The following is a 26429-nucleotide window of genomic DNA, read 5'->3' on the forward strand; positions in this document are numbered from 1 at the left end:
ATATAATCTGAAACAATATAAGCTCTACTTTCTTATGCTGTGTGTATGTGTATATGGCTCAATCAACTGCTGAACAGTGAGAAGAGTGTAACTAAGGAGTACTTGACTCCAGCTTCCTTTATTCTGTAGGTCTTTTTATAACTGAAAACTGATGTGAAACAATATTATTGAGGCAAGAAGATGGGGTTACGTAAAAGAGTAGTGGGCTAGAGCCTACAGAAATTATGTTTCTTAATAGTTTTCTCCCTCTCTTGAAAGTTTTCACCTTTTAATGGTAGGTAAGTGGTTTCAGCATACCAAACATTGACTTCTGGATGACTGTTAGTCAGGTGTTTGTGTTTCTGTTAAGTCTTTGAAGAGATAATCTAGGGTCAAGAGTTGTACACTACAGATTGAGCCCCTGGGTAGAGGAGGAGGGGAAAAATAAACACCTAAAAAGGAAAGAAGAGCAAGAACATTTAGGAAGCACACTTGCATTGATCCCAGCAGAGCTGAAATAATATACAGTATAGAAAATTGTATACTGTCTGAAAACCAACTTAGCATCTATACAAAATACTCATTTAGTTCCTTGCCTCCTCCCCTAAGGACAGACCTTCTACTAGGCCAAACCCTCCCAACTAAACCTTTTATGTCTGATACAGGCTTCTGTCTTAATCACCATTTCTCTTTAGTCTGAATCCTTCCAGGCTGCAACAAGCTACTTCCCAGGCTGTGCTTCACTGAGCCTAGACCAAATTTGGCATAACTGGGGTAGATGCCTTCCAAAGGCAATTTTCTTGGTTGAAATGCAGCTACTGTTTAAACAAGCCTTGATCTGATCCAGGCTACCTCACTAATTTCAGTGTCAAGAGATTAGACTGGAAAGCACCACTGCTTAATTCTGCTAGCTAAAACCAGTAATTTTAAAACCAGCAATTTTAAAAACAGCAAGGCTAGCTAAAGTCCCTTTCCACTAAATTCCAGCTAATCACTGATTGCTCTCAGTGACATACCATCACATCAAACTCCAGGTATATTTCACTGAAGTATCTAAAAGAAATATCCAGTCAAGTTACAGGCAGGATGCTCATTCAGATGGATGGGTGCTCCCTTTGATATAAAAAAAGTTAAAAAAAAATGATGATGTCATAAAGAGAAACACCTTTCAGTGATGACTGTTCTTGATTTCATTTTACAGTAGAAAAAATTGAAAATATGGAAGTTGTTTTGCCTTTAATTGTCTAGAATTGTCAGTAAGTGTAGGTAGTGTCATTTTTTAATGTTCTTCTTTTTCACCAGTATGAGCTGCAGTTGCTCAGCAGCCTGGAGAATCATGCTGTGGATGTTGCAAGCAAATAGTTGGTGAAACACTGCATCAGTACATCTGCCATAGTCAGCAGGCAAACTGGCAATAAAACTCAGTACACAGGGCTACTGATACACAGCTGCAGAATTACAGCTGATTTACTGGAGAGAATTCCCAGAGTAATTTTAAATATTCTTTACTTAACACTTAAGGGTAAATCAAACATTGGCAGGACTTTGAGGCTGCTTTAAAAAAAAACCAAAACAACTTTAACAGTTTGGTTGCTGGCTCAACAGAAAACATACCACTATAGAGATGAACAGATTTAAGCAGTTCATTGAGTCTATGGAGATTTTTTTGGAGAGAGAGCCCAGCAGTAATATATGCAGATAATGCAAACAAATTAACCTACATCAATTAATTTGCAAAAACAATTTGAGAGATGACAAAAAATTACTTAAAGATGTATACATATATTTCAACTTACATTTCCATTAAATTGGAAAAAAGGCCCATGTCCATAGAACATAGAGTTTTTATGAAGCTTCTATTTATTACAGTATCATTGTAAATTGTGAGGATCTTAAGCACCTAGAAGTAAAATGAAAATATGTAGTTCATGGTTCAAAAAGCAGGAAAGAAAACAATTGTAATTCTTGAAAGGAGAAGAAACACATTTGCCAATATATTTGAATGTATTTGTTAGAAAGGTATGCCCTTATAATATAGTCTTGCCAATAGTTCTGCGACTTCAAATGAGTACCTTTGATTTCTGCCTATTATAAAAATTCAACATTTGTATTGATGTATTTTAGCATAAAATTCATCCTAGTCTATATTATACATAAACTGTTATTTTATACATTGAATGAATTTAGCCCAATGGTTCATATTAGAAAGTGGTTTATGCTTGATGGAATCATATTAACTTCAATGGGACTGTGGAGCTTTAGAGCACAATATTTTGTCCAAATGACTGAGCTCTGTAATACAAATATACAGTGCCAATTTTGGAGAAGACATTTTCAAATTTATAAAAGTATGATAAACACAGTAATAGGACTTTTATTAAAGCCTAACTCAACAAGCTACTATAATGAATGCTTGTAGAAGCATACAGAGTCTTAGATCTGCTATATTTTATTGCACTATTTTTTTCACTTGAATCATAGGTTAAAATGCATTAATAAACTACATTAACATGGGTAGGAAATTAATGTAGCAAAACTCAGTGTGAGCCCTCACGAAAGGGATGGCGAAGGTATTTATTTTAAATGAAACTAATTTCAATCACACTCATTCCCTCATAGATTTCACTCTCTCACATACTCCCACACCCACATACTCCCAGGCACTGAGGTGGGTATGTCTGGGTGACCTGGCCTAGATCATTTTTTGTGTGATATGGAGCACGAAGGACACAGATCAAGCCCTGGCAATGTCTCTTGGTTTCCTTCTGATTGGTGATTACAAATTGGTTTGGGGGCAGGTCTTGTACCTTTTAGGAGTCAATGGTTGTTATGATGTGACTTTTTGCCTCAGAATCTTGCCTATTTCACCATTCATGGCTGCTAGGCAAGGTTCCTGCCTCTTGCCTTTCTTCCTTATTTTGTGTATCTTCATGACTAAAGCCTCTCTCCCCCCAACAGGAAAAGGAATGGTCCAACAGGACCCATAGTCCAACAGGAAAAGGAATAGTCTATACAGTGTGGTGCATTTCCAAATGTTTTCATTTTTATCTAGAAAGATGACAATATTTTCATCAGTATTTTATGCTCAGGAATATCATTGTCAAATTCAATCTCTTGGCACTATACAGTCCTTATAGGGGAAAAAAGCATGTTTACGTATGGGGATCTGCAGATTCTACATAGTGTTTATGTTCTTCAGCTGATACATTTTAGTGTTAACTCTAGAATATCAGCCAAATCAATTCACAACAAATTAGAAAATATCTGTGACCACAGCTGTGGTTACTATTTAAATAATATAATGGTAATCGTGGTAGCTTAAGGAACAGTGTAACGAGATTTGTAGGGGACAGAATATTATATATAACAGGTGGACAGGAAAAAAAACACTCAATCCCATCTTCATGACTCTTCAGTCTTCCTGTTTCAGAGTTAAGGAAGGGACTATGTTCTAGAAACTTTGTTGCCACCAAACTGTATCAGTTAGGTTAATAAATAGGTTTCATTTAAATCCCGTATTTTATATATATGTATATATATATCACACATACATTCATAATTGTACTTGGAGTGTTCAAAGGAATTTGTAAATCCTGGACTCGTACCCAATCTTAACTGTATAGCTTACACAGAATCAGACTAATGATAACACAGCATGATTTTGTGGAATTCACCCCATAACACATTCCCCAGAAATCAACAGAATATATGTGGACTGTTGTGAGTGAGAAGAATTAAGGCAACGAGCCCCTAAGTCTGTCCTTTTCTTCTCCTGCACTGAGTTAGTAGCTGGGCTAAATAAAATCTCTATTCTTTCTGGTTTTATCATTTCAGACAACCCAAAACAAAGCAGCCGTGTCCCAGTGTTCATTAAGGTTTTGGATGTAAATGACAATGCTCCAGAGTTTGCCATGTTTTACGAGACCTTCGTCTGTGAAAATGCAAAGGCAGAACAGGTGTGTTGTCTGTTTGTACTAAGAAAATATTCCAAATTAATTGAGTTTTGCTACTACTCTTGCATCACCTCATCAAGAGGTATACTTTGCATTGCATCAAACTGTCAGTTTTGCAAAATTAAACTAAACAGTGGCTGCACAGTATCTGATTACACTTAGTATTCCTGCAGCTAATGTGACAGTGTGTTTTACACTGTTGTTTTCTGTACTGCACCTTGTTATCCCTGATTCATTTTCATTCTGTGATTCTCTGCTTTATTCAGGCACCTCCACTGCCTCCTTCAAAAAACAGTTTCAGGTCCGTAACTGTTATAGGTCCTGTCTCTGATATAACTATTTCCTGCCAGATAACTCTCACTCTACCAGTCCTATTACTAAATGGTTCAAAGTAGCAGATAATTTGGAAGATTCAGCCAAACAATTCCTGTGACATGAGATTTGGGTAGATAAATATACAGTCAGCTTGGACTGTCTCACCTTTCATCTCTATTGCTTGTCACATGCAAAGGTTTCCTACCCATCTGGAGTGGCATCAACCAAAGGTTGCTCTTGAATTCAACATGATTTTCCTGCCAACTTTCAAATTCATTAGGTTACTCGCTGATGGTATGGGTTACAATAGCATGGCGATCCTAAACAGCATCAGCAGCACATGGATCACTTTTCTTAAGCTTGCCATAGCAGCATCGGCTGCCTTAAAGCAGGATAAGAAAATGAATACAAGAAGATTGCTTTACAATCCTAGAGTACATAAATAAGCATAAGGTCTACTGACTGTGAAGATAATTTTGTTCTTATTGTTTCAGCTCATACAAACATTAAGTGCTGTTGATAAAGATGACTCTTACAGTGGACATCAGTTTTCATTCTCCTTAGCTCCCGAGGCAGCCAGCAGCTCAAACTTTACACTACAGGACAACAGAGGTGAATTTCTAGGAAAACTTTTTTATTATCTCTTCCTTGCTTTCAGTCTTCAGATGAAGATTTAATGCATGCTTTGTGTTTCCAGACAACACAGCAGGGATTTTTACCCGAAAAACCAGATATAACCGGCATGAAATGAGTACCTACTTCTTGCCCGTGGTAATATCAGACAATGACTACCCTATCCAGAGCAGCACTGAAACGGTGACTATTCGAGTATGTGCTTGTGACCATCGAGGAAAGATGCTGTCCTGTAATGCCGAAGCCTTGATTCATCCTACTGGTCTTAGCACTGGGGCTCTTATTGCCATTCTTCTCTGTATCATTATATTACTTGGTAAGTAGCTCAGAGTCATTTTGTTCCTTTCATGGTTATTTTGCATTGCTACAAGTGATTATACCAAGGCTAGGACAAGACCAAAGCAAAGATATCCTTGTCTTGTCATGCATTTGTATTATTGTATCTCCTCTTCTGAGGGTTGCTACAGATACGGTGTATAGAACACATCCCATCTAATCTTAGTTATCTAAAAGTTAGCAATGTCCAAGCAAGAGGAAAGAGCTGGGTTCCACCCTCTGGTCAACGAAAAGAGACAGGCAGCTGTAGAGAGACATTCATCCCATCCCCTTATTGGAATCTGAGGTGGACCAGACTAATGACCTTCTGCAGGTGTCTGTCTCTTTCTGTTGAGCATAGAAGGAGGCCAGATAACTTAGTTTTAAACAATTAACTTCTTGTGTCTAAACTGAGGAGAAACAAGTCTCAGTGCTTCTGTTCTGGTGGAAAAAGATGCTGAAATGGGGTGGCGACTAAAGCACTCTCTCAAAAGCTGCAGGGTCCTCCGTTTCAGGCATCTGTGAATATGAAGAGGTTGGATCCTGAGTGTGGAGGATGTACAGATCTCTGGCTACAGCACTTACAGGTGGTCAACATTTATTTGTTTATAAAAATAAGGACAGTTTACAACATCTCTCACATTCCTCTCACTCGGGTTCCACCCCTCTTATATATCAGAGACAATCGGCCCTTCGGCCATTAGCCATAGTATATTCATCTGGGAAGAACTGTACAATACAACACAGGCAGTTCTCAGGGACATGTTACGTACACCTTTAGTATCTGGCCAGGAAAGAAGGGAGTCAGACCAATTTTACAGCAGCAGGGTCAAGCAGGGGAGAAAAAGTTTCCTCAGTGACTCCACTTCTTTCTACCATACTTGTATCTTCCTTGCATCACCACTGCAGAATCATCCTGATCTTTACTATTAACAAAATTTCCCTCTCCAGTGATGAGTCAAAGACCATGTTGTGATTCTCAGATTTTAGAAATAGAGTCATGGCTTGCCCAAATAAACACTATCCCTTTTCAGAAAAGATTCCCACAATAACAATCTTACCCTTAATTTGCCATTAAATTCATTTTTCAAAACATGGTATTGTTGCCTCTAAGGGCTGAGCTCACTTTGTATCAAGTTCCTTACCAGAAAAAGAAATCTAATGCTGCAGGTAGTCTTGCACTCATTAGTACAACTGTGCTCATTAATATCAATCTGACATTAAACGATTTCCTGTTTTATGTCAATCGAAAATAATTGATTCTGTGTGCTAAGCAGCACTTTATGTCAATTACTGCTCACGCCACCATGCACCATAAGCAGATTTTCAATTAACTCAGCTATATAATTTTCTATTTTCAGGCTGGTTGCAGGGTTTGCATGTGCAACCACTACTGAGTGAAAAACAATACTCTGGGCAGACCTGAACCACAACTTAAAGTTTAGCAGTAACAAAAAATGCCTGTAAATTGCTAGGTTTATTTGCAGTTTGAGTAAGTCTAGTGGCTTATCAGGAGGCCTCAGATACTGCTGAACACTGACATGCAAATAAAGGTGATATACTTTAACATATAACTTCTCATGGGTTTTTTTGCCTGCAAGTTCAGAACAAAATAAGAAAACCCAAGTATCAGAGATGTGACATAATTATGAAAGTCTCATCCTTGCATATTTTTTGTAACACCTTTTTTGTTAATGAGATACTTCAGTAACCCTTCCATGTAAAAACTATCATTCCTATGCTTTCTCAGATCATTCTACTGGTCGCTATTCCGGAAGCCCATTCAAATTCAATGCCATGTTTTTCAGATTCTCCAAAATTTTCTCCAGCTATCTCTGTTCTCTCACATAGACCTTTCCCCAGTCCTCCCACATAGTGTCACAGCTTTATGCTCCTAAGTAAGAGAATTCTCTCTTACTGCATTTTTGCACAGCAGCACAAAGAAGCATCACTCAGATAAGGACCCTTACATGACACCATAAGTAAATCCTCATCATTAGGGTGAGAGCCTGAAGCTTCCACCATCTGAACCAGCCATCCTAATTCCTTCAGTTTCACCACCTCACTTATTTCCTTTCAACTCATATTAACAGATGTTCTCCCTTACTCACGCTATGCCTATGGTAAAGACACAGCAGGAATTAGAGCATTTTCCTACTTTATCCTATCTTCTTGTTATCCCTCTATAGTCAATGGAGAGAAAGAGTATGAGACTCTTCCACAATATGCTTGAGCACACCTACAGATAGCATCTTGCTCTAAGCAATCCTGCAGGGGAGGATTCAAAAAAAAAGATCAGCTTTTTGTCTGTTGAAGGAAGCTAAGAAAGACAAGTTTCAATGGGCTAAAATTTTGGTTGGGGATGTCCTTAGTCCTTGGCATTGCCCTTAACAGGGTTACAAATGAGGAAGTGACTGTGAAAAAAAGTCTTTAACAGTTACTGTGCTTTGACTTACAAACCATTTTAGAAACACAGCTGACATGAAAGATAATTTTGAACCACCTTATCATCTCATATCAATGAGTTTAGGCATTTCCTGATTTGCTTTGCTTTGTTACAAAAGAACTATACAGCAAGATATCTCTTCTCAGAGTTTGCACAGCAGAGCTGAAATACTGGGCACTGTGGACCTCAGACTACGAAAGCAACAGTGATAGTAGCAATACATCCTGGCTCCTTGCTGCTGTTCACTTGTAAATATTCAGTCATTTACCATCTTAAGGTAGAATCCAGCTAAGAAATCTGAAATTATCTTCTAAAGGAAATAGTGTGTTGAACCTATCCCCTTGTATCCTCTGTGCCCAACGGTACTGGGGATTCTCCAACAGTACTGGGGATCATTATTGAGTAAAAATACTTAAATTTGGATCAGGGCTTTGGAAGGAGTTCCTGCCCTCCAAATAAATGAAATATATATACACACACACACTTTAGAATGAAAGGCATAAAATTATCTGTTTGAGAAATCTCATGCCTTTGGCAGATTAAATAATACCATTACCATATTTCATCAGTCTAAGATATAAGCCATGTACTTTTTTGAGGTGATGTACATTGTAAAAACAAGCCAGGGAAGTTAATAAAACTTGGACTTTGTGCTGGCTGAAAATCCACTCCACATTCCAAGCTTTTTTCCAGAGCAGAATAGATTTACTTACCTTGAAATGCAGCTTTGCATTGGCATAGCCCAGTACATACTAGCCTTGTCCATAGCACAAGCTGCATCTCGTCCCAGGGGTTCACGGTAAATAACACCTGATGTTATTTATTTTGGAGAAAGTGTTTCTCCCTTCCCAACTCTCATGGCACTATTTTTGTTCTCAAGGCAACAAAATTGCTATATGACTCTGGGTAAAAAATGTGCCTACTGACAAAAAGATTCTCCACTTGGCTTCTTACAAGCTTGACATCTCCTTTCTTCTACTGCATATCCATGCCATTTCATCTCCCAAGGTACTCACAGGCAGAGCAAGCACAGTCTGAAAACCTGATGTGCGCATTTGCAGTTTTGCAAAACATCTTTTAAAACTTCAAATTCAAGAAGAGGCACAGTATTTTGTCTGGGTTTTAATGGAGTTAGGGATAAACCTTTCCCTTTCTCTTTCCCTGTTATTTTTGTTTCCAGTTACAGTGGTGCTGTTTGCAGCACTGAGACGGCAGCGGAAAAAAGAGCCTTTGATTATTTCCAAAGAAGACATCAGAGACAACATTGTCAGTTATAATGATGAAGGTGGTGGAGAGGAAGACACCCAGGCATTTGATATCGGCACACTGAGGAATCCCGAAGCCATAGATGATAATAAATTACGCAGAGACATTGTGCCGGAAACACTTTTTATGCCACGGCGGACTGCAACAGCACGAGATAACACGGATGTCAGAGATTTCATTAACCAAAGGTTAAAGGAAAACGATACAGATCCAACGGCACCCCCGTATGACTCGTTAGCAACCTACGCGTACGAAGGTAATGGTTCTGTGGCGGAGTCCCTCAGCTCCTTGGAATCGGTGACTACAGACGGAGATCAGGACTACGATTACCTCAGTGACTGGGGGCCTCGGTTTAAAAAGCTGGCAGATATGTATGGTGCAATGGACAGTGACAAAGACTCTTAATATGTTGTCTTTTTTTTTTTTTCCCCCCTTCCTCATTTTCAGAAACAGCATTGAGATATGTGAAGTGGCTATTTCTTTCTATTTCTCCACAGCTGTGTGAAAGGGTTCTCTGTTCTACCCCTTCAGATTGTCTAATGACTGCAGTCTGTGTGGATCAGCCGTCAGAAAACTTTTTCTAGTATCATTTTATGAGCTTCCAAGAGGCAAAATTCTTATTTTTTAGTGCATCCAGTTTACCAAGCTAATCTTACAGGCACAGCAGTAGTGGAGGGGAAAAAAAGGATCAGATGGGGAGCAATATTTTTACTTGTTCTGCTTATATTGTAAATTGGAGTATATTACTGTTTAAGCTCACTTGCTCTTTTTACTTGTATTCAGACTATTCAGCTCAGACGACTGCTCTGTCGATTGTGTATTGCACATCCCAATGTAATGAGGTACCCTAGTTTACCCTATGTATTATAGTCAAAAGTAGTGGAGATGGAATGAAGGTTTATTATACAAGTAGAGTAAGTTGAGAAAAAAACATCAAACATGCATTTTACTCATGAGGAGGGTAGAAAGGCCTAATGGTCATTTAAATCTAAGTGTTTTTCTAGAACTCGCCATTGCCCCCAGTGCACTGAATCATACTAACACACACATATATATAGTTCATTGACTGCTATGTATATATTCTTCTGACCTAGCATTGCTGGAGAGATGTGTGTGCGTGCATGTGTGTGCGGTCAGTAGCCCCAATATCTAATTCTTCAATGGTTTCCCAGTTCTAACCCAGAATTGCCTTGTGATACGAGGAAAATCATCTAAACCAGCTCCAGATTAGATCATGACTTGGAGGAAGGAGCAGATCATAACTGTGCTTTTCTTCATACTTTTTCGGTCGGCCTCTACCTGCACATCAGTTCAGTAATGGCCACTGCACTGGGGAGGTGGGAGTCAAGCTTTTCATATCCATCTACTTCTGCCCGTTCTCATGTGCAGGAGGCGAGTAGTAGCCTCAAGGTGACTGCCACCCATTGGGGCAAAAGGAGCAACTGCAAAGGAGGAAAGAGAGCTTTTTTTGTCCTGACCTTCTCTACCTGGATGCCCAGGGTGGCTTACTGACTGACTCTCTGCCCAGTTTTGCTATCTGTAAAGTGGGGAAATAATGCCTACCTCATCAGGATGTTGCAAGAATTATACAAGTCATTTGGAAAATGCTTTAGAGATGGAAAATGCTGGCATTCTGCCAGAAGAAGTAATTTCTCATGCTTTTGGGTGGTTGTTTTCTTTTTTTTTTTTTCCAGATTCAAGCCCTGAATGCACAAGTGAGCAAGAATCAATTGTCATTCCAGTGGCCTGAAAAGTAGGGTTTATAACTAGAACTCATTTTTTTTAAATAAACTACTTAGCCAGGGTTGTTAAAGACTTCACCAAAAGGTAAAATTTTAATCACAAGTCTCTCTGTGTGTGTTTATCTGCTTTGCCAAGCTAAGTAATTTTTGTCCAGGGGTGGGGTGGGGGAAGATGCCATAGTCTCAGGCCAAACCAATTTTCTTTACAGCTTGTGCACCACTCAGTATTTCTGTTAGTTTGTCGAATGCATGCAGTTGCTGCTCTTCAAATCCAGCCATCTAGGAGAGGCTATCTGGAGAAAACCCTAAGGGCCTGCCATGGGACATGTCCAATTCCAGGAGCTAAAAGCCACCCTGCGTCCCAAAGTAGGGACGTAGCCCATGGCACTATGCCAAGGAAAGAAGGAATTTTTTTTTTTTTCCATATACCTCATACATAACTAATCTCATTTATTTCATTTTGAAATAGTGTTTAATACCAGAATTACAGGCATGGATCTACTTTTCTCCCTCCCCCGCATCTTAAGTGAAACAGTTTGAAAACTAAACAACAGCTCCAACTTACTCTAAAAATAAAGAGAGAAGGGAAAAAAGTTAATAAACAGAAAATTAAAAGGGATTAAAAATTAATCTCTGGAATTCATTACTCCTAGAAAGTTAAATAAAGAGAGCAGTAAGATTCCCGAGTATTAGACTTTTACAAGCATGATGACATAATTTCAGGTTTCGTGAACCAGCTCACAGTGAAGAGGTGGAGCCAGCCATGCTGCGGTGCCCAGCTGGGACTGGGAAGGACTCCTTCGCAGTGGGGGGCACTGCACATTTACAGGTTTAGGGCAAGGCAGGTAATGGCTTGCAGATACCCAGCATGATTTATTAGGTGGGTTTTCAGAGTGGAGGAGCCCAGAGTTTCAAGGGGTCCTGAGCCCCCAGTCTCACCGATGGAGACCTCTCACGGTGCTTCAGTCCAGCAGAGTGAGGTGCCCAACTCTGACGCTTGGGGGGCTGAGCCAGTAATGCCCGTCACAATGGCAATGGCATGACTAGGCCCTTATTATGTCCTCCTGAGGGCCCCTCAGTAATTTAAGATGATAAAAGCCTTTGCAAGTCTTCATGGCTTCCTTGAAATCAGAGCATCCAGGAGGCAATCTGTCGGAAACCTGTCTCTGGCACACAGGAGGGACCATCTGGATTTCAGATATGTGGAGGAACAGCAGATGCTCAGCACCGCCTGCCACGGGTCCCTCACTTCAGGCTGCTCTCCTCATACAGTGAGTGGAGACAGCGTACCCCTCGGGGGTTCTTCCGAATGGCTCCCTAACAAACGCCTGTGTCTCGCCCTTCATGGCGTGGACTTGCCTCAAGCAAATTGCCTCAAGCTCAGAGTCCAGTTGGACGCCCAAAGCGAGCCAGCGAACCGTCCCTTCCCCTCCTGAGGCCCCGAGGAAACAGATTTGTGTGCCGAGGGGACGGCAGAGGTGGCTGTGAAACTCACGCGTATTTGGCCCTGCGAGCCATCCCCAGCTCACAAGGAATAGGGAGTCACCATCGCTTGACTGAAGACGAACCTTGCACCCTGAAAGGGCTGGGCTACCCTGCAGGTCAGCTTGCATTAGTCCCTCCTTGGGGTGGAATAACAAGACAGGAGGATCACTGATCTCCTTGTAACTATTTTCCTATGTTTGTACAGTGATTTTGTCTGATTTAGTGATTGTTAGTAGCAGCCCAAGCTTAAGTTTTGTTTTTCTTTTTTTCTTTGAATTGAAAGCTGGTTTTATCTTGTCCATTGAGTGACACAGTAAATAATAGAGAGTGGCTACTCGTGCCTGTTGTGTAAATATATTATATATAAAATTATGTTATGTCACCAAAAATATGGTGCCTGAATAGCAAATGGATTCTTCTAAGAAAATTCAAGACAAACTCGCATCCAAATTATTATTTATGCATCTAGGTTTTAAGGTCTATTTTTTCCTGCAAATTAGACAGATTTAGCATCTCTCACACAGCAAGAAGAGCGCAATTCTGTCTTTTCTTCTTGCTTGGCAGTACCACAAAGTGCAATTTATAAAATCAGTACTGCATATTAAATATTGAAAGTGCCATATTGCAGTGAATACAAAACTTTGCAGTAGTATTTCTTTGCACCTTGTTGCATGCCGGCGTGCTAGATGATAGAAATGAGTATTTAACAATGCTTTCACACAATGCTAGAATTGTCATTTATAGATAAACAAGTGTTAGACTATGGGCTATGAAGTGGGTTTCAAGGCTGTTTTAAGCCTGCTCTTCTTACAACTGCACCTATTTGAGAAGAAGAAATATTATTAGGAAGTTTAGTTAAACCAGGTAGGGAGATGAGCAATGCAGTTGGCTTTTAATTTGGAAAAGCATCTGATCTAACGACAGAGGGGCTATTAAAAGATACCAAGGAATTCATGTTAACACCAAGGAGTTAACATGAAACAGGAGCGTGTTTACATGGGAGACGTTTCCAGCCTTGCTACTGCAGAACAATAACATCTCTACACTTGAAATTGAATAAGGTTTCTAGTACAGCTATTCCATCCCACTGCCAAAACAGCCACTTTATCCCAGAAAATGATTTTTTACTCCAGAAGAATGATTATTTCAGGTTAAAAATGATTCTGTCCCACAGCAGCACCAGTATGGGAGACGCAGCAGAGGAGATGCACCAGCACATGTCTCCAATGCAGTTGTACCAGGACATCTCTCTGTGTAGACAAGCACTTGGAAGAGAGCCGAGGCAGAAACTTGCAGCAAGCTCTGAACAAGGGAATTTGGGGGTTTCCACAGGGCTCTACTGACAGTACCACAGGACTGGGATGTGTTCCCAAACCTGACATAGACAGATACACTGTCTAACCATGAGAAAAACAAGTTGTCTGTGTGTTTTAGTTATTGCTGGTAAAAAAAATTTCTGGGAAAGATTACAAGTAGAAGAACACTCCACCTCTACCAACACCAATATTTTCTAAATTTGTCCTAAGAAATGGATATATTTTACTGATATTTTTTATTTCATTAGTTGTCAAGTTTTACTTCATTCTATGGACAGCTATTTCCTAGTTGGGAAATGTGAGTGGGAGAGGCAACCTTCAAATAATCCAGTTTTGGAGGTAGCAGGCTACATTACAAGGCACAACATTTCCATTTCTCTGTCACAAAACAAACAAAAAAGTCCCACAAAAACCAACTAACTGAGTATCTGTAGTACCATAAAAAGCAGAACGGTCATAAAGAGTAGAGCAGGGAGAAATGGCTTTAGGAATGTGTGTCTGCACATGTACAGTATCAATAAAAAGAAGGGAAATAATGACCATTGGAAGCTAAGTCGTGTTTCAAAGCCAGACTTAACCATGTTGAGCAGGGGCAACAGTGCATAGTCACCTATAACAATTCCAGGTTTCCTACAGCAACCAGAGGGAGATTTGCATGGATAGGAAGACAGACATCATCTTTTTCAGACCAAGCAAATTAAATCCAGGCCATTTCCATGCAAATCTCTAGGAAAGAAAGTCCCTTTGATATGATTATTATTAAAATGTGTTAAATTTCTGCAGCAGATCTATCTTGATGGCCTTCTGCAGGGTGACTTACGGACAGTGATTCTGAGCAGGTAACTCACTGCGAACACCACCATGTTAGGTCTTCCTGACACCATCTGTTTTAAATCTCCCCATGTTTCCTTTGGCTATAAGTAATATTGAAGTGTTTCAGAAGATCACTGTCCCAGCTGGATGCTACCATCCCCTGCCCGTTTGTGTTTCAGTTAACACTGCAGTCTGAGGTCCCTTGCCAAATGAGAGCTAACCAATTAACAGTCATTACGCTACTTCCAATGAGTATGAACGATGTCGTAAGTTGTGAAAGGCAGTTTTTTTTCCAGCCCCTCTAGACCTGTGAAACAGCAGCCTCCTCCAATAAATGTCAAAGGCACAACTTTTTTATTTTCAGTTTAGTCTTCAGAAAGGCTTGTTTTCTTAGAGATTGTTTCTGTACTTAAGAAAGAAGAGGAACAAAAGCATATTTAATATCTACAGCCTCATGCATTTCTCCAGGAGGGGAAAAAACACAGCAGCTAATGCAATGTCTTTATGGCAGTCTCTCCCCTCAGTAGTTTTATTTAGGCACAGCTAAGAATCTTGATCCTGCCCATCATTTTGCAATATTACACTTTTCAGACCAGACCCGCCTTTGTCATACACTAAACACTTTCCTGAACAGTTCATAAAATTCAGCAGTAGGTATCCAAAAACCATGGCTGGGGTCACAGGGAGTATAGGAGTCAGAGAACTGGGGGTTTCAGGAAGAAGAACAGAAAGTGAATTGCATGGGGGGGTGGGGGGAGGTAATCAGCCGTATGCAAGGCAGGCCCGTGGCACTTAAAAGCCACAAAGCTGTCATATTATGCATAGAGTTACTGGATTTCAAAGGAGCCTTTACAGAACATTCTCTTACTTTTTTTTTCCTGCATGTGTCTTTTTCTTTCTTTACAAAATAAGAAGAAGAAAAAAGAAAAAAGGAGCTGCTAACTTCAAATTTCTCCTTCCACAAAGTCAATTTGACAAATAAGGCTTAAGTCCAGCATATAGAGAAATCCTTCCCACTCCCATGGGCTTTTGACCTTTCCTATGTGACTGCACTATTTATGTAAATATACCTGGAGACTCTTTCTATAAGCTTTTAGTTTTCTACAATCTATTACTTTAGTGTTTATTAAAGAAACAAATGTATAGAATTATTAAGCATTCAGGTGAACATAACAAAGAAACAACACTGCAAACACAAAATATTCTGGATTTTGACACATTAAAAACTCTTCAGAATCACTGTACTGTTTTAATTCTGTGATTACTTTCATTGCTTTGAAAAATTAAACTTAAAAGGAAGGCCTTATAATAAATGCTATGTGCATCTTAACTGTGTTACTGAGCGAAATCAATCTGGCAAACTCCTATTGCGATTTGTGATTTTTAAACCCTTAAAATAAATGCTTTTCGGTATTGATTTTTTTTAATTAAAAATACTTCCAAGCATAAATTGAAACTGATGCTGCCACCTGGGAAGATTTACTTGCTGGCATGCTCCAGCCACACAGTCTCTTGCGATGTCATCCCCTGGTTGTGCCAAGGGAGCCTCAGCATCGGATGGATCATGTCACTGCTCAGCACAGAGGGACATTTGCGGGCAATAAGATTTTTGTCACCCCAGAGATTTACACCTGGAAGCTTTCCTGTGTTGCAAAAGGACCCACGCTGGAATGATTCTCTCTTCTGCAGCGTGGATGGGCAATTTGTTATGGTCAGATGGCAAGTGTGCACTCTCTCCCTTATATTTCCTGTTCACTGTACTGGCTTCTTTTTGGGGGGTGGGGAGCAGGGGGAAATGAAATTTAAGGATTTAATGAGAAACCAATTTGAACAACAATTTCTCACAGACAGAGTGAATTTGCCTTTTTGCAAATTGATTTTTGTAACAAGTTATTTATATGATACTACTTAATAAATTGTTTTTTCTAACTTGTGGGGTTTTTTTCCTAATTCTCTCAATCTATGGTTTGTATTTACAAAGCTAACATAAAGATAAGCCTTCAAAAAGATTCTGCAGTCACTTTAAGACATAGGGGTAAATTGGCTCAGTTTTTCAAACGCCATTTGTAAGTGTCTGGCTTGCAACATGCAGTAAAAGCAGTAGGATCACTATTCTGAGATCAGTGAGGCCTCCCAAAAGACTGATATAATTTCAGAAGGAATCATTTAGTGATGCTTACTATAAGGAGGATATTAGTCTATGATCACATGTGAAATTTTGACTAGCCAAGGTTTCCCAGGAAGTCAGCAGGAGCTTTGCCCAAGTAAAGCATGTGGAATACCTTCCCCGAAGTACATAAAGATCATATAATTTATAGTAGCACTGTTCAGCCATTTGCCTTTCATTGTATGAGGTCTGAAAAAGACTTAAAGGCTTGGTTCACTTATGGGGAGTCCAAATGTCATTTGCAATATCTTTTTACATAAGAACAACCTCCAGAGAAAATTATTCACTTTAACACTTCCTTAATAAAAGATCTGCCTACATATCCGGAAATTCCATCATGTTTAAATTTCTTCCTAAATACAAAGGCAAAGAAAAGAATGGGCAAGGTCACAGCAAAGCAGTACTTCACCAAAAGCATTAGAACGAACCACAGAAAGCAACCAGTTCAACACTGAAACCCATATGTGGTTTATGAAAGAACTGAGTAACTTTTGTAACTGAATGGAGGAATTAGCCTAAACATCCACCTGCAATCTTTGGTGGACCTCCAGAAGAAAACTTCTGTATGAATAGCCCAAGAAACCAGCTTTTTTAGACACTCAATAGTAGATCATAAGGCTATAAATACATAGGTCTACATAGTAATTAAAAGTGTTTAAATATCTCATTATCTGAACACCAAATCACAGAAACTAAGCACTGCACTGTGCATGGAGGATGTATCTACTTGCCCTCCACACCCTCCAGTAAGGACACACGCTTACAGGTACAAGCATAGAGAGGCTGCAGTTACCCCATCTCTTGGCTCTGTTACTTTTTGCATTAGAGCAGCCCTACAAGATTTCACAAAACATCAGCTCGAGCTTTTCATCTTCTAAATGAAGACGTTAACAGCAGCAGGAATCCTGGATGTCTACCTGCAGAGAGGTGGTCCAGGCTCTGCAACCCTCCACGTGTACTGAGGCTCTGAGTGCCAGAAGCAGAACAGAAGGACCCTACCGCTTTTATTTACATTAAAGAGGAATCTGCCATATTTCTTATCTTCTTATTTGATTTACTATACCAAAGAGCACCTCAATCACAAAGAAAAGTCAACTAAAGGCTAGCATTTCAGCCAGAAAACATATTTGATTCTCAGACATTAATTTACCAGGTTCATCTATGTAAAATGGCTCCCCCCCAACAAGCAACACACAAACCACAAATCACCCAATATTAATCTTTCACTAATACTACCAAAGTCATCATAGAGACGTTAGCTAGACAAGCCATTAAAGCCTACAGTCTCTTACTTCAAAAAAGTTTAACCAGTCCTTGTTGAATTTCAACGACAGCTGAAACAAGGAAACCAAAGAAAAGAGCAATACATTTAACTGGTGCTTCAATACTTGCATAAAAATTGCAGGAATGATCACTTACATGAGCAGCCAAATGAATTCAGTGTTGGTCCTTCCAATTTTAATCTCAGATAATGTTACTTTTGATGCTGTAAATGAAATCCAAGTTTGTTGGATAAGGTACAGACATTTTTTAAAAAAAAGGTACATATTCTTATCCAAAGCCTTTGAAGCCTTTCGTCTTTCTTACCAGCACTAGCACATCTTTCCCTGTTTTTAGCACAGCCAGCTGTCTAACAAATACCCACCCTCTACATTTTTCTTTTCTCCAACCTGACCCCACCAACTAACAGGTTCCCAGCAGCTATCTGTCCCTACATTAGATCTCCAAGCAACTCTGTCCCTCCAATCAGAAAAGCTGATTCCACTTTCCTTATTCCCTACAAATTAGAAAGCAAACATGAGCATTATCAGAAGTCCTCAGTCACTCACTATTTCATAATCGCTCTAGTACTCATTATGCATTTTTTAACATTGGCAAACAACAGAGTGCACAAAACCATGTATATTTTTCCTAGCTGTGGAGTTACTCATGGTCTGATAGGACCTTATCATATATCTTACTTTATTTAAGCAAAAGAGAAAAAAATTACTTGGATCAGGGGAACAGAGTCAGGAAAACTGTATGCAAGGGGACAGGCTGACCTGAATCTTCAATAAAGCTTTGGGGTGGTTCCTCCTTTATAAAAAGAAAGGAAAATAAATAAAAAAAAAACAAACCAAAACAAAACCAAACCAAAAAAGAATCACCTGCATACAGCTTTCCTTGTAGCCCCTGCTGGAACTTTGCTTTTCTTAACTCAGAACTTTGCTGGCTGTCTGCTTAGGCATGCATCTTACTTAATAAACAAAAGAATAAATCCCCTCCTGATTGCTTTTACATGTTTTTCTAAACATCTGCTTCCACCTACATTGTTAGACAAAGCTGCTCTCTTCTACAGCTCAGCTGGGGAACTTATTTCTCTCTCTGTCTCAGGATGAAATTGGGTATTTCACGTCAATTATCTTAATTAGAAGCAAGCTTAACCCATTTCCCAATTACAGCTCCAGCTTACTAGAACAAACAAACTCTCAAACCTCCTTTAATAAAGTAAAATAAAACCAAAAACACCCCCAAAGAACAAACCTAAACTTTGGTAACAAGACATTGGAAAGAGGACTGAAAAAAGAGCTCTGGTAAGTGAGAGTGAAGAAGCTGGTGTAGGGACAGAAGGGGAAAGTGGGGTTGTCAAGGGACAGAAGGTTCCAACTGGCGCAGTCTCTGACACAGCATTCCTATGAGTCTGCTTACTGTTGGCTCGCAGAGGGTGCACTCTTCACCCTGTTACTTGTTTCATGTACTTTTCTCCCCCACATACCAAGGCGTCCCAATCAGAGCCAAAAAACAGGTGCATCTTTGTTTTGCCACTGCTGGGCATTTTGACGGCCCAACTTTTTTATAGTTAGAATATGGAGCCAGGTTCTCTCTTCCTCCTCCTTCTCACACTGGTCCCAGACTTTATCACTCATGTTCAGATGGACACGAACCTAGTACCTGTTGCCAAAGACAGAAAGCCTAATGAAATAAAAGGAATCCAGTGACAAGAGGGCCGAGCCCCCTGTTACTGCTCCAAATTATGGCTGGGTTAGCCATGCCTCTTCACATGGCCTTTGTTCTCTTGCTTACCCATTTTTTGTCACAGTGTCAAATGCATCAGATCTAGAGTTTCCCGTACCAGACACACCCCTTATTACATATCTGTGAAGACAACAGATTTCAACCTTTCTATTTGGCTTCCCATGGATGCCAGCAGCTTTTTAAGCTTCCCACCTTCTATGCACACGCTGGATACTAGTCTAAGAAGCTACGTGTAGAAATTATTCCAAACGTTCTACTATCTACTTGCACAGAGCACAGGATAAACGAGGGGGTTATGATATTCTGCCTATCTACAGCATCTGCCAGGTACCAATCCAATGACAAGTGTTTCCCCCTTGCCAAGTTCGCACATTCAGAAATAGTAACTATGATGTGATTTTAATTTTGTTGTTTTCTGTTATTGTCAACATTTCTCTAAACAATTTTACAGTTGTTTTTGAGTAACAAAGAAAAGTCAAAACTACGCTTTGAGATTCACCGTTCTAATATCTTGGTATTTAATCAACCTATAATATAATATTGATTACAAATGCCCTGGAGACAAGAGATTGGTACTTTTCTTTAGAGCAAATACTTAATATAGCTCTTTATTGCAGAAAGAGCCTTTCAAATGTTTTGATACCAAATATCCATCTGGCCCATGGGCTCACTCGCTTTGCGCAGTCAGAATTTTATCATTGATTCTGGCAGGAGTGAAATGGGACTCCTGAAAGACAATACAGGTTAACTGTTTGATGACCAGCATGAAGTACAGCAGAGGACAAAGGGACTCATTACAGATGTTGCTCCTGAGGACTATGAAATGAAAGAACCACATGCGAACAAAGATCTCTGGCAGGAGGATATATAAAACATTGTGCCAAGACTTCAGCATTTCATTTTATTGCCCATTAACAATTACCTTGCAAAACAAAAAAACCCCCTCGTATGTCAGCTGAGACATCATCAAATCCTGTCAGCTGTCTCCCTTCTCTCTCTCAATTCCTCTCCACTGGAAGGTCACGTCCCTGCTGCAGGCAATGCTTGCTTTGTGCCAGCTCTGGCCACCCCTCCTGCATACTCAGCCTCTAGACCAACTGGACCAAAGCTGAACTGCAAACTTGTATTTCATTTAGCTCTTGTTCTTGCATCTCCTTTCTTTTATCCTCTGGATAGCCTACATACATTCATAAACATTTACACTGTATACTAACTATATATATATAAAGCTGTTATGCTAATGATTACTCAGTCTTATCATCTTACTCCATCTTGTCTTTTGAAACGCTGCTGGGTACTTAGCCCATCCTCTGGTTTACCCCTACCGTACCATAAAGTATGGTACACTACACTTTACCATAAAGTGTGAATGGACTATTCATATTTCACTGATGCTCATAGTTCTGGGCACTCACTAGGTACCTGTTAATCGCTGGTAAAGTCCAAAAGACCTTTTCTGTATGTGCAATACTGCCAGCACACAAGTTATTCCTGTCATTGCTGGGGCTAGTATTGTGATGAAGTGAGAAAATGCAAACTCCAGAAGATATTTTGATTAGTCAAGGGAAAACACTTTCCACTTAGACTGCCTTCCCACTGCCCAATCTCTTTGGGACAGCAGTGAGTTAGAGGCTACCGGAACTCTTTCTAGGCTCCTTAGCAAATAAGGCACATTCTTTATTTGGTACGAGTGGTGTTGAGTACAGGAAAGGGAGACACAAAAATCATTCCTCCAACACTGAAAGGAAGGCCCAGAAAGTAGCTTTAGGAAGCCCTTTTTCCTATGAAAACAGTGGCCAGCTAGTGGTCTCTTCCTACCCCACAATCCCCTTAGTACCAGCCATGGAAAACGGAGACAAGAGTCTGTCTGTGTTTGTCTCACCTAAGGACAAAAAGGGGTTGACAGTGCGGGAAATGTAAGGGAGTGCTGAGGGTTGGCTGGAGAAATGCTGTTCCTGACAGAAATATAACTTGGACTGTCATAAAGGGTTAGAGGATATCTTTACATCTCTCCCCTAAACCTGAACCATTAATATCGCAGGCACACAAGAGCTGATCAAGGGGAACTCGGAAATCCAAAGACTGCTCCAAAAACCATGGAGTTTGCCTCTAGACCCTGATGGGGCTCAGAAACTGACTTTGAATTTTTTTGTATTTTATGAGTATTCAGTCTGTCAGTTCACTGAAACTAAAGGCACTAGTCCTGGTGCATAAACTGAAAAACATGCATAAATCTGGGCAAGATTGGTGCCTTATTTTCTTCAGCTCTGGGACAAGGATTCAAACTCTAATCAGTCTGGACTGTTATTTGAAAAAAACACTTCCACGCTTGTGAAGACATGCTGATATGCTGCAGGTATGAGAGTTTATAGTCTTGACAAAATCATCACATATACTGTTAGGCACTGTCCATTCCAGTCCTCAAAAACCCTGCTGCTGTACTGCATTAGATTTCTCATCCATTTGCTGTAGCAACTTCAAGTCATTTACCATAAAGTCAGAATAAGAATACTTAGACAAAGAAGCTTTGGAGAGAACTCACAAACACGTGAATATACTCTAGGCCAGGATTCATTAACGCAATTAATGCCATAGCCACAAACTTGCTCCATTTGGGGGGAACTGCTACAGCACTCACTTCTTTGAAATTGGCTCTATACAAATGTGGTACTGGTGTATCCCTCTGCAATAAATGACAAAGTGATGACCTGTTTAATTTCCTATTATGTCCCGGATTAACACAACACTCTCTTTTGTTGCCAATGGTTCTGCACCTGTAGGAGGATGCTTCTCTAATCAGATGTTGCTTGCCATGTCCTGGTTTTATGAAGTTAGCTTTGTTCTGCTGTGCAGTAATTATATTTAAGTTGCACTGGGCTGCACAGTTTAAATGAATAAGTGACACTTCGGCATATATTGGTTGTAAAAGGTCTTGGAGTTAGTTTGTTTAGAAGAAAAAAAGAGGAGAAGGAAATGAAGTCCCCAGTCTCCTATTACAGTGTGTGGACAGACCACTGCATCTGTGCAGAGCGACAGAGTAAGCCAAGGAATAATTTACCAGGCTGTTAAAGAGGAAAAAATAATAATGTTACCAAACATTTAGTGTTACTGAAACATTTACAGCCCCATCATACAAGCTATTCTGTACCTGAACAGCCTAAAACTCACACACATGTATATGTTTACACAAATAGGTTCTTTCTGTGTTTTTTGAAAATAATTTTTTTTTTCAAAAAAGTATTTTTGTCAGGGGAAAAAAAAGGTCAGAATTCTTGTGTTTTCTCATATTTACTTCTATATGTGCTAGAAGAAGTGATTCTGTCAGGCATAAAGACACAGTTTATGACTCAGACTTGTTGATAATTCTATGGAGAATTAGTATAAACTTGTATTTTGTGCTTCCTTAGCTCTGGCTGAGTTGAAAGACTTTATTCTTAATTTAAAATATTTATTTATTTTAAAAATCATTTTAGGTACTCTAAAAGAAAAATTTCATCAGGGAAGCACTATCAGTCTTTTTAAGTAGAGTGGCACAAATAGTATCTTTATAATATGGTGCGTATTGTACTTAAGGCTTGAGCTACAATAAGTACAATGCTCCTTGAAATTCCCCCATCTAAAAGAAAGGTGGTTTTCTTTATTCAAGCCTCTCAAACAAAGAAAGAAAGGGAGAGGAAAGAGATACAGCTCTTTGTAGTACTGCTTAGATGTGAAGGTTAATCATAAAGTGCAGCGCTGTTTTTAAATGTTTCAAAATGTAAAATAGAGATGCAGTGAGACCTGCCTCATAAATGGACCATTCTAGTTGAAAGTTTGAGAAATGAATTCCTGGCTCTGCTTCTTTTTACTGAGAAAGAAAACATAGTGGCCTTCTGGGGCAAGATCTTTAAAGATTTTCGATGAGATTTATGTGGCAGAAAGAGCTCTCAGAGGCAAATCGATATAACTAAGTACAGCGCTCTCATACAATCACGCTGATCAGGAAAACTGGCTGCATCATCAGAGGGCTGTCATCTTCTCACTTGCATTGTGTGAGATTGCTTCAGGTTTCTCACAACATTGAAACCAAACCCTCCGGTTGACAGCAGCCAGTGACAACAGGGGGTTCAGGGCGAAGGAGCTGTATCTTCTCAAGCTCGTGGGTCGCTATACACGTTTCTTTTTCCAACAGACTCGAGATTCCCATTCCCTCGTACCTTATTGCCAGCGCAGGCACATTCTCAGATTGCAGCTGTTCCTCTATTAGATAATCTTTATAAACAAATATGGGGCCAGAGATTGCAAGGAAAAGTATATTCTTGCACTTTTTATACATCCAGCCTATGGGGATGTATAAAAATGGGGGATATCTTTAATCGGTCTACTTGCAAAGAACAGAAAGACAATGCCTCATCTTGAATTGCTAAGCAAGATGTTTCTGATGGTCAGTTCTTCACTCTCTCACCATCAGATGAACTGATTGCATGGTGTCTTTTTGCTTGGCTCCTTCTACTTCATATTAATTCCCACTGCACAGCCCCTTGGCTTTGCTCTGGTTTTGTTTTGCTGCTCTTAGGCATTTTCAGGTTGGTACTGATGAGGAACTGGTAAGGGCAGGGCTCTGCTGTTCTCAGCACTGCACAGAGAAAATGGCAGTTCCCACCCCAGCAAACTTACCAAGAACATGTAGCAGATGTCCAAAGGAATTCAGGTGTAAACTGGTAAAATCAGGAAATTAAGGATTAGGAACTCAGCCCGCCTAGTCACTTCTGAAAATCCTGTTAGACATCTACATGTACGTCAGTGTGCTTATATAGCTGTAAACCTGTCCTGGCCTTTCTTAAATGGAAAAGCATCCAAAGCAGGACATGCATACCGAATGACATTCTTCTGTTTTAATTGCGGAGCACAGACTCTGCCTGCTTGTTCAAATGCATGCACCAGACTCATGTATGTACCACAAGTTATGCAGAACCTATGCAAGTCTGGACAGCTTACAAATAAGATATGCACCAGTGAAAAATTAAAGCAATGGGAATATAAAGTCCTACTTGAAAAAAATGAAGGCTATAGATTTTTTTTTGCACCTAACTGCGGCAGCTGGCTTAGCAATACAAGAAGTTTGCTGCTGATGGACATTAAAAGCACAAAACCGTGTGATAAAAGAGAGGATATTATGCAGTATTATTGCGGAAATGTCCCTCACAGCATTTTAAGGTCAGTTCTGCTACTTAACTATTAGTCTTAAATGTATGAGAAAAAGATCTCATGTAAAATTAGTCAAAATGCTTAGCTGTACTGACGATAAAAAAAGATGGGGAGCATACAAATTAGGCAAAGAGAAGAAAAAAGAAAGGAACTGAAAAGAGCAACACAGGGGAAAAGAGAAACCTCAGGAGGAAAATGAACATAGCCTGTAAATATCTTCAAGGTAACAATGTAAATGAAGGAAGGAAATTACGCCAAGTCTCAGAAGAAAACAGAAAAAGAAGTAACGGCCATAAGCAAAGGAAGGAAAAGTTTAGGTTAAACATGAGCAAAAATCTAAGAGTAATTAGGCTAGTGAAAAATTCAAAGGTAGCTGAGGTGCAATTAATGCACATATTTAAGAACACTGGTCCCAGAATAAAATGATGGAGAGACCAGATCTGTAAATCTAAGTTTTGAGAGGAAACAAAGAAGAAAGTCTTCCCAGGCACCCTGTCTATGATTTTTCTCCACAATGGACTGATCAACTTCAGATTAGCACAGTGTTCAAATTCTGTTACTTGCAACATACCTATTTTCTCATTACACCCGCTTGTTCGTAATTTTTTTTCGTGACAGCTGACATCAGTGCTAATCTTTTCTTTTTTTTTAAATCTTATTTGACTTCTCATCAGTTATACTTCAGCCACCGCATCTCCTCAGCTAATAATTTTGTTCCCTCTCCATCCAGCTCCTTCAATCAGTATATAGACACAGATGCTTCTTTTGCAGTGATCACTGATTTGACTGTATGTTCCTTCAGTTGCATTTGCCTCAAGCATTTTGAATTCTGTCATGTTCCAAGAGAGCCTGTAGCTGTTCAGGTGTAAATGGCGACTGTTAAAAGCTGTGCAAATGGATGACCCTTGTTCAACATGGGCCTGGTTTTCAATAGGTCTGTTCTTTCAACAGACATCTGTGTTTCACTAAGTGCATTATGATTTAGTACACAGCATAGATGTTGTTTCATCAGCAGTATCTCCTTGATATTTTGACAAACTGTAAATTCATGCTTTTAAAGTCTCAGTTACTCACATGCCAAGGTTTCATTTCAAGGTTCAACTTTCAGCTCAATACAGATGCTTATTAAAGTCAAGGGAAGGATCCTATCAATTCAGGTGAGTTTAGAATGAGACCTTATACTTCTATTCAAGCTTAAGTAACCCAGAACATAAATTTGCCATTTGGATCCTTTACCGTGCAGTCAGTACAATAGCTTCCACTTCTGCTATCACAGATGGCATTCTAATTCAATGGTCTGTTTTAAGTCCTCACACAACTCTCCATACCTTTTTGCATGCAAGTGCTCAAAAACCCATAATAGACTTACATTTCCAATACTATAAGGTCAAGCAGTGTTATTTTCTGCTTTTGCAGATGGGCAATTGACTGTCAGTTAAAAAGGAGTTGGGCACCTACATAACCTTGATGACCTATGCCAAAAGGACTTCTGTGGTGTCCCTTCAGCTTTTCCTGGAAAAAGCACTTGAACCCAAGTTCCCCAGCGTGTGGCCCTAACGCAGGAAAAGCTGGATGGAGCCCCAGAACTGCTATGGTTGCCAGGGCAGGTTGGTGTAGCAATAAGGAGCTCATGCCAGCCCAGGGACACTGGTGGGAGGCAAAGGGGAGAGAAAGGAATGACAAAGTTCATAGTCCCTTAACATTTTTCTCCTCATTTTGCCATTCTAAAGTTGCCCTTGCTGGGGTTAATTAGCAACTATGCATGCCAGTGCTAGAGGAACAAAGCAGACTGCAGTT

At 39.8% G+C, this 26429-nt stretch overlaps 1 protein-coding gene across 2 annotated transcripts in view; it reads left to right on the forward strand.

Annotated features, from left to right (window-relative positions):
* Nucleotides 1-12468, forward strand: part of LOC140647919 (cadherin-6) — a 106405-nt gene extending 93937 nt beyond the window's left edge. For both annotated transcript variants that reach the window (XM_072853132.1, XM_072853130.1), the window contains 4 exons: nt 3814-3935; nt 4742-4859; nt 4945-5196; nt 8822-12468. In XM_072853132.1, coding sequence (XP_072709233.1) covers nt 3814-3935; nt 4742-4859; nt 4945-5196; nt 8822-9312 — 983 coding nt within the window. In that variant the 3' untranslated portion in view covers nt 9313-12468. The remainder of the gene's footprint in view (nt 1-3813; nt 3936-4741; nt 4860-4944; nt 5197-8821) is intronic.
* The last annotated feature ends 13961 nt before the right edge of the window (nt 12469-26429 follow it).

The sequence above is a fragment of the Ciconia boyciana genome, chromosome 2 (assembly GCF_034638445.1).
Source record: "Ciconia boyciana chromosome 2, ASM3463844v1, whole genome shotgun sequence".
NCBI lineage: Eukaryota > Metazoa > Chordata > Aves > Ciconiiformes > Ciconiidae > Ciconia > Ciconia boyciana.